Consider the following 9,479-nt stretch of genomic DNA (forward strand, 5'->3'; position numbering starts at 1 on the left):
TAAAGCGCATTATCCTCTTATTTATAGGTTAAGAAGAGATTATAAGTAGTTCTAAACATTGTATCAGAACAAAAAAAAAACAAATATAATCAAAACTTATGACATAATTTCAAAATAGAAGAAGAAAAACAAACTATGTTTGGGATAAATACTTTTTGTAATATGAATTCTAAATTGCTCACAATTGAAATATTTTGTTTTAATCTATAAAAATTAACATATTTATTTATACTAAATTAAGTCACCCTGAGTAAAAAAGAATATTTTATATAAAAATATTTAAAAAAACTTATATATAAATATTTCTTCTTTTAGGAAGTATAGATTATTAATTAGAAAAAGAAAAAGTGACCTTCATAATAATAGAAAACACATGTGGATGCCCTTAAAGGACAAAATAGAATCAGATTACAGGCAAATGTAGACCTACTAGGGCAAGTAATGACACGATTTAAGGGTCACAAGTCCTTATTGGTTACTATAATACCAAATTTTCTTCTTCAAAAACAAAATCAAAATTTCCTTCTTGCATCCTACTCTTTGGTCTTTTCTCATCTCTTTCATCAAAGTAAAACAAATGAAAATAGTAATAGCAAGAAAGGAATGAACTACAAATGAATTTGTTTATTCGTGTGGGGTGTTACTCGTATTTATTGGAAAGTTTGCAAGTACTTAATAACAACGAATAGTCGAAGAAGGGTCAAAACAGGCTCGATATCGTGACAAGTAGGTAAGGCTCGTCAGGACAATGATGTAAACCCTAGGCAAATGTGGCATCGACGTCGTGACGAGGAAAGTCTGCACGTCACGACGTGTTCTCCTATTTGATAGCCACATTTTAAACTTCAAGCAAAACTGTGTTCTCCCAGTTGAACTCTGATTATTATAAGGATATTTTAATATGATTAAAACTCTAATCTAGTCTATTTAAATGGGTCATTGTATCTCTATTTTGATATACCAATCAACAAGGGCTTTTCTTTTGGGGGCGGCAATATATAGTCTCAGATAAGTTTTTTTGTGAGAATTTCATGGTAACTATGAAGATAATTTTGTTCTCGAGTTAAGATTTTATTTTCGGGGTTTTGAGTTTATACGTTTAGTATATTTAGATTTATTTTTTTCATAATGTTATATTGTTTGTTTACTCATTTAATGAAAATTTTATACTTTTTTTGCCTGTGATTTTTTCCTCTTGGAGGGTTTTTTATGAAAAATATTTGTGTCCATTCCTCTCCATTTTTATTATCTCTTTATTTATACGAACCAATCCTCACAATTTAAAAAAGAAAATGAATCAATTAAAACAAGAATTGGGACCAAAGTATATCACCAACCTTGTCCCTTACTAAACCAAAGAAAGAAAGGTATGAAAAAAATATTTTTTTATGTGCATAAATGGCTAACCAAAAGAAAATTATTTTCCTAAAGTTTCAGAAAAATCAACTTATTTAGCCCACCTAATTTTTTTTGCATGTGATCATGTTGGCATCGAAATCTACGGCAGCGAATGCCTACCCACACCCTAATCAATTCATCCCCCAATCATTATAAAATAATGCAAACAGCATACTGTCCATTGCTTGCTAATTGTCATCACAAGTCACGTGACCATGCATGACCATGTTTATTAGGTGGATGATGCTGATTGTCACATGCATCATACGATACATACATATAAAGAAAGGTAAAATAGCAGAAAAATAGGGACATTTTCCCTAAAGAATTAAAAGTGATAAAAAGGGTATTCAGAAAAGGTGAAGGCGAAGGAATCCTAGACCGTAGAAGAAACGAAACCCCGTCACTTCGTCAGTGGTTATATCGTAATTTAGTAGAGCCCTAGACCCAAATGTTAAGGGAATCCTGTTGTAAACGCCAGAAAAAAAAAAAAAAAGGAACCCTTCACCAATACGTTGCCGAATCGCGGCGCTTCGTTCATACTAAAATAGAGAAGCGGACATCAGAAGCTCTACCCTCACTCTCTCACTTAAGGCGTGTGATAACAAGCCATCAACTAGACCAATCCTAAGGTGGCATGCGAGCGTGGATACCCAGTAGCGAGTGAGAAGTGTTAGTTAAACAACCCCGTGCAAATTAAAAAACAATTAGGGCAGCGAAACATGATCCGCATGAGATGGTAATTGATTTGAGAGAGAAGGTAATGCTAACTAATAAATATTAATTTTTTTCCTCAATTTTAGGAAAATAGAATAAGAGTGAGAAAAACTTAAATCGATTCCAAAAATTAGATAAGAAGTTTAAATTTTAAATTAAATAATTTTAATTTTTTGAGGTAACGAGTTATTCGAATTAATTCAAATAAAAAAATTAAAATTTTTAATTTAACTCGAATATAAATTACATATTTAATTTATTTAAAAATCTAAATAGAAATTAATAAAATTATAACATTTTAATAAATATTAATAATCATGTACCTCATCTACTAGTTAAATAATCAATTAATGTAAAACAACATTGAGTGTAATAATAGTATTCATTAAGTTGATCGAATACACACTCTAAAATGAATTTGGTTTTTTAGGTTTTTATTATTTTATTTAATTGAAGATATTTTTTAAATAATTGTTTATGATGTTTTTTCTTCCATTGACATTTGTGCCTCTCTGTTAACCTCGTTGGTCGGTCTTATTTTTTACACTGTTTTTCACTCTGGTGGTGTACTCTTCTATATTACTGTTCGAAACAATGCGATAAGAGGCTATTCTTGCTGGTTTTTTGTTAGGGGTTTAGTGTTCGAGAGAGAAAAATCAGAGCCATAGATTTCTAATCCTTTTTTTCATCTTTTTTTTCTGTTAGATCTAGCAGTATCGAATTCGATTTTCTTTTGTTTTCGTTTTGAGTTCTCTTGAGAAGGCAAAACGGTAGAGAGGAGGCTTTGTTGAGCGTGTCTAAGACCACCCTATTCATGCATCAAATGATTGCCACTTACTTCATTCAGTGAGTCCTATATATAGTCCTTTTAACACTCTTTGCTCTCTGCATTGTTTAAGCAATGTTCTCTCCAGCTTCACTACTTTCTTTGAGCTCCCTCTACGTTCTTCTGGTTTTATTATCATGTTTCTATGGAGGGGTTTCTTCTGTTCCCACTAAGGTTGGAAAAGGGTACCGTTTGATCTCAGCTGAGGAGACCTCTGATGGTGGCTTTTTGGGTCACCTTCAGGTCAAGCAAAAGAACAGCATTTATGGTCCTGATATTCCTCTCTTGCAACTTTATGTCAAGTAAGTCATCAGTCTAGTTTTACTCTTAATCTTTGCCTCTTTTGCATTTACATTCCTCTTAATCAAAATTTCTTCCTTTTTTTTTGTTTCTAAAGGCATGAGACGGGAGATCGTTTGAGGGTACACATAACAGATGCTGAGAAGCAGAGATGGGAAGTTCCGTATAATCTTATACCAAGGGAGCAACCACCCGCATCGACGCAAACGATTGGGAGATCAAGAAAGAACCTTTTAACAGTGTCGGAGCTTGCAGGGTCTGAGCTCATATTCAGCTTCACATCCGACCCTTTTAGCTTTGCGGTGAAAAGGAAATCAAATGGGCAGACCCTTTTCAATTCCAGCTCTGGTGGGTCGGACTCATTCGGAGAAATGGTGTTTAAGGACCAGTACTTGGAGATATCCACACAGTTGCCTAAAGATGCTTCACTGTATGGACTTGGAGAGAACACTCAACCGCATGGCATTAAGCTGTATCCCAATGACCCTTACACGTTGTACACAACCGATGTGTCGGCTATTAACCTCAACACTGATTTGTACGGATCCCACCCTGTTTACATGGACTTGAGGAATGTGGGTGGTGAGCCATTTGCACATGCTGTTCTCTTGTTGAACAGCAATGGCATGGATGTGTTTTACAAAGGGAAATCATTGACGTATAAGATTATTGGTGGTGTTTTTGACTTTTACTTCTTTTCTGGCCCCACTCCCCTTGACGTTGTTGATCAGTACACCTCTTTCATCGGCAGGCCAGCTCCCATGCCTTACTGGTCTCTAGGTATGCGTTTCATTTTCTCACTTGCATTGCATTAGGTTTAATGTTTTCCTATTTTGTTTCAAGTATTTGTTTATGTTCTTCACTGTGGAAATTGCGTTGGGTTTAATAGAAAAAAGGTCTCGAGTTAAATCTAATGAAATTGACTTTAATAGAAAAAAGGTCTCGAGCTAAATCTAACGAAATTGACTCAAATACAATCTTTTATGATACGACTAATATTCCCCTTTTTATATTGAAAGGGTTAGATTTTGATGATAAATGTTGCATTAAATAAACCATGTGCTGCATAATTTTGAATCATAATAGGGCAATATGTCGGTGTAAGACAACACCACAGATTTTAAATGTGATGAGGATGGACGATTAGGAGATGTAGAGCGTGGCAATGTATTAAGATGAAGATATTTTATTCCCATTTTAATATGGTTAGGTGGATTGGTCCCATATCCAATTTTACTTTATTTTCTTTGTTTAAAGTACCCATCAATATGGGTCTAATAATTATGCAGAACCAACTTTCTAGATTTAAGAGATCTTTTTTCATTAATCAATGCTGAAATGACTTTAGGCATTTTAGGTCTTAAGTTGTTAGATAAATAATTTAGTAAAAGCCCCCAGGAGGCAGTGTGTTTTTTTTCACATATTTCACCTTGACTACGTGAGTTAGATAGGCACTATGTCATCTTATCATAATGCTTGGGGCAATTAATTATTAGGCCCTGGCTTGATGCTAACCTTAGGTGCACCCTCAAGTAGTGTGTCTGGTGTCCACACATGGTCAGTTTATGGTCCCTAGCCTATGGGGTATGTAAAGTGAACTTTTGTGTTCTACCTTCATGTTATAGCACCTTTTGTGTCGGTAGATGCATGATCAAAGTTAAAAACTAGTACTTTTCCCTCGACAAAGGTACCCTTTCAACGTATAATAAACAGGTACGCCTCACCTGTGAGGCTTGTGTTTTTTACAATGCTTGGGCAAACAGAGAATACATGTGATATATTATGTATCCCCATGATCTTGACTGATGTGTTTGTATTATGGCAATAGCATGTGACGTTGTCACTGCGTGTCATGGATTATAGTTAGAATAGTAAATATTTACTAGAGTTATAGAGGAATCCTTGCATTTACGTCTCGTCATTTCGATGCTATCATGAAATTTTGCTGCAGTGTTTCATCCCAATACTTGATATGGACTTCTTTTCTCAGTCTTATGATAAATGGAACCAAGTTAAAAGAAGAAGTGAACAACATATATAATATTGGTTATTAGATTTTGTTTTCGTGTAACATTAAGCTTCCTCTGTCTGGTTTAGAGATACTCCTAATAGGAGGATGCTTGAGGATTATTGTAATATCTTACCATGACGTTGAGATGAATAAAATATATTCATTTTTCTCTTTGTTTCTATGAATTTGATTTACAGGGTTTCACCAATGCCGATGGGGTTACCATAACCTCTCTGTAGTTGAAGATGTAGTTGAGAATTACAGGAAGGCCCAGATCCCACTTGATGTGATCTGGAATGATGATGATCATATGGATGGCCATAAGGACTTCACCCTCAACCCCGTAAACTACCCTCGTTCGAAGCTTCTTGCATTCTTGGACAAAATACATAACAGAGGCATGAAATACATTGTCATCATTGATCCTGGAATTGGTGTTAATTCCAGTTATGGTGTATACCAAAGAGGCATTGCCAACGATGTATTTATCAAGTATGACGGTGAGCCTTACTTGGCCCAAGTGTGGCCCGGGGCTGTTAATTTCCCGGACTTCCTCAACCCTAAAACTGTTGCATGGTGGGGTGATGAAATCAAACGTTTCCATGAACTGGTCCCTGTTGATGGGCTTTGGATCGACATGAATGAAGCTTCGAACTTCTGTTCTGGGAAGTGCACGATACCGAAAGGCAAGCAGTGCCCGAGTGGGACTGGCCCTGGTTGGATTTGTTGCTTGGACTGCAAGAACATAACAAAGACGAGGTGGGACGATCCACCATACAAGATCAATGCTTCAGGCTTGCAGGTACCTGTTGGGTTCAAAACTATTGCCACTAGCGCGGTTCACTACAACGGTGTTCTAGAGTACGATGCTCACAGTCTTTACGGCTTTTCACAAGCCATAGCAACTCACAAGGCACTCCAAGGGCTTGAGGGAAAACGGCCATTTATATTATCACGATCTACATATGTTGGTTCAGGAAAATATGCTGCTCATTGGACAGGTGACAATAAGGGCACTTGGGAAGATTTGAAGTATTCTATAACTACAGTGTTGAACTTCGGTATATTTGGGGTTCCAATGGTTGGTGCAGATATATGTGGGTTCTATCCTGCCCCAACTGAAGAGTTGTGTAACCGTTGGATTGAAGTCGGTGCTTTTTACCCTTTCTCTAGGGATCATGCAAATTACTATTCTCCAAGGCAGGAGCTTTATCAATGGAAGACTGTCACCAAATCTGCTCAAAATGCACTAGGTATGAGGTATAAACTTCTTCCTTACCTCTACACACTCAACTATTTGGCTCATACAAGCGGAGCACCAATAGCCAGGCCACTTTTCTTCTCATTTCCTGCTTACATGGAGTGCTATGGGCTGAGCACCCAATTCTTGCTCGGAAGCAGTCTCATGGTGTCTCCGGTGCTTGAGCAGGGGAAAACATCAGTCAAAGCACTCTTCCCGCCCGGTTCTTGGTACAGTCTCTTTGATATGACACAAACCATAGTGTCAAAGGGACAGTACTTCATGCTCAATGCGCCGTTGCATGTGGTCAATGTACATTTGTATCAAAACACCATACTACCAATGCAGCAAGGAGGAATGATTTCCAAGGAAGCTAGAATGACACCATTTACTCTTATAGTAACCTTCCCTGCCGGGGCTAGCGAAGCACAAGCCAAAGGCAACCTCTATCTCGACAATGACGAGCTTCCAGAAATGAAACTCGGAAACGGGTATTCAACATATGTTGACTTATACGCCACATTGAAGCAGGGATCGGTGAAGATCTGGTCAGAAGTTCAGGAGAGTAAGTTTGCTTTAGAAAAAGGTTGGAAAATTGAGAAAATAACAGTGTTGGGATTGAGTGGAAGTGTAGACACGTCTGGACTTGAAATTAATGGAAGTCCAGTAGCCAATGGTGCAATTAATGGAAGTCCAGTAGCCAATGGTGCTTCCAACATAGAATTGAGTTCAATGAAACAGATGCATTTGCAGGATGTTGAAGATGGGGTTGGCAAGAAGTCGTTAATGGTGGAACTTTCAGGCTTGAATTTATATGTTGGAAAGAACTTTGACATGTCCATGAAAATGGGGGTACAAGGTTGATGATTATGGTGTTTATGTACTTTTTTTTTCCATTTTCATTGTTGATGGTTTACTGTTTACTGTTCGTCATGGTGAAGCGATGAACTTTAACTGCAACAGTCATCCTTCTCCATGTCAAAAGAAGAAGGGTTCAAATCTTGATTGGTGCCTTGGTGGCAGTAATGCAAATTTGATGTTATAATTTCAGTTGTTTTTTAATTTTGGAAATTGAAATCCAATTTTTATTTCTTTTAATTCAGGACAGATCTTGGGTTTAGGCTCAAAGTCTATTGGGCTAAATGATCAATCCGATGAACACTAATAAATCCCGTTATCATGCGTAATGATCCAATATCTGTGAATAAGTTGCTTGTTTGCTTTGCTGCTTGAATGGACTTTGAAAGGTACCAAAAAAGAAAAAGATATATTTTTCAAAAGCCCAATCAACCGATGAAGATCGTCAGTTTTCAAACAGGAGGGTAAATTTGCTTTAGACAAAGGTTGGAAAATTGAGAAAATAACAGTGTTGGGATGGAGACATTGAGTGGAAGTGTAGACACGTCTGGACTTGAAATTAATGGAAGTCCAGTAGCCAATGGTGCTTCCAACATAGAATTGAGCTCAATGGAACAGATGCATTTGCAGGATGTTGAAGATGGGGTTGACAAGAAGAAATCGTTAATGGTGGAACTTTCAGGCTTGAACTTCTATGTTGGATGGAACTTTGACATGTCCATGAAAATGGGAGTACAAGGTTGATGATTATGGTGCTATGTACTATTTTTTTTTCCATTTTCATTGTTGAACAGTAACAATGTTGGCATGTCCATTAATGGTTTTTACAAGCTACGCTGCAGGAAAGCTTTGAAATCTATGCCCTCCGAATCACCGAAGACAAAGATCTAAAGCTTGTATATTGTACCTACATTTATGGTTGCTGAAAGGGGAATAGATCATTCCTTCATTTTCTTTTAGGTATTTACAGGGGACGCATTTGATTTGATAGTGATGATTAGCTTGTGTGATCAGGTAGGTGGCAGAGTGGTTGTAGTTGAGCGTAATACTATTAGCTTGTGTGATCAGTTAGGTGGCAGAGTGGTTGTCCTCTCTTGGAGATAAACGAGTTCCCGCTAAAAAGTGGATAGTCCGTTAGAAGATAAAGTGTATTAGTTGATAAAGTGTATTAGTCGGATGATATAAGGTAGAGGGCCATCCACGAGTGCCTCTCAAGTAGTTTCACACCGTGTCATGTGTCCAAGCCAGGTAGGGATATAACAATTATTTATTAATTGTTTATTAAAATTTTAATATATAATTGTTAAAATAATTATAATTACTTTATTGATTATTTTTTAATTAAATCATACGATAAATGATTCTGTCAAATTATGGTTATGATCTTATTTCACATAATTTAGTTTCTTTACTTTTATAATCTTATTAAATAGCCCACAGTTTTAATTACTCTTGTTAAAATACTGATGCAAATTTTATTTTTAAAAATACTCATTTGAACTTATCATGTTGAAATAGAATTTTTTCTTTGTGTATTAAAAAAGTGTTTAAAGAATAATTCACATCAATATTTTAACAAGAATAGTAAAGATACTGCTTGGGGTTAATTAATGTCATTGTAAAAATAAAAGACCATGTTATATAAAATTAAAATATAAGGACTAAATCTCAAATTTGACTTAAAATATGTGTCACAAATTTTATACAAACTCTTTCATATTTATAAATGGCTAATCCGAATTTATTTATCCCTATACATAATTTTTGCTCAAACTCAATAAATTTATACAAAAAGGCTAATAAATTGGATGGACTGTGAAATTGGAAAAAATTTGGGTACTAAAATGAACATTGAAGTCAAACTCTGTAAAGAATTGGAAAAAAAAGAGTGGTTAGATACCAAACTGAATATTTAAATCAAAACATGTACCATATTGTATATTATCCCTTTCTAATTTAACTGGTTACTTAGTTAAATCGGCCCTTTAAGCAGACTTCGAGACCCATGGAAGGACTTAATTGATATGTTCAAAGACTTAATTAAAACATTTTAAATTTTAGGACTATTTAGAATCTGACTAAATAGTTCGGGGACTAACTAATGAAATTAATCATCTTATTAAACCCTA

General features: G+C 35.7%; 1 protein-coding gene across 3 annotated transcripts; it reads left to right on the plus strand.

The window, feature by feature from the left end:
- The first annotated feature begins 2,613 nt into the window (after positions 1 to 2,613).
- On the plus strand, positions 2,614 to 7,542 carry LOC107936785 (alpha-xylosidase 1). Of its 3 annotated transcripts, none has more exons than XM_041080296.1 (4): positions 2,615 to 3,243; positions 3,339 to 4,021; positions 5,450 to 7,359; positions 7,423 to 7,542. In XM_041080296.1, the coding sequence occupies exons 1-3, from the start codon at positions 3,017 to 3,019 to the stop codon at positions 7,354 to 7,356; spliced, it is 2,817 nt and encodes a 938-aa protein (XP_040936230.1). In that variant the 5' UTR covers positions 2,615 to 3,016; the 3' UTR covers positions 7,357 to 7,359; positions 7,423 to 7,542. The 3 variants fall into 3 exon arrangements, with proteins under 3 accessions (XP_016725037.1, XP_040936230.1, XP_016725038.1); XM_016869549.2 differs by having other exon boundaries at positions 5,450 to 7,168; positions 7,199 to 7,542; XM_016869548.2 differs by having other exon boundaries at positions 2,614 to 3,243; positions 5,450 to 7,542.
- Positions 7,543 to 9,479: the final 1,937 nt, after the last annotated feature.

The sequence above is a fragment of the Gossypium hirsutum genome, chromosome A11 (assembly GCF_007990345.1).
Source record: "Gossypium hirsutum isolate 1008001.06 chromosome A11, Gossypium_hirsutum_v2.1, whole genome shotgun sequence".
Lineage (NCBI taxonomy): Eukaryota > Viridiplantae > Streptophyta > Magnoliopsida > Malvales > Malvaceae > Gossypium > Gossypium hirsutum.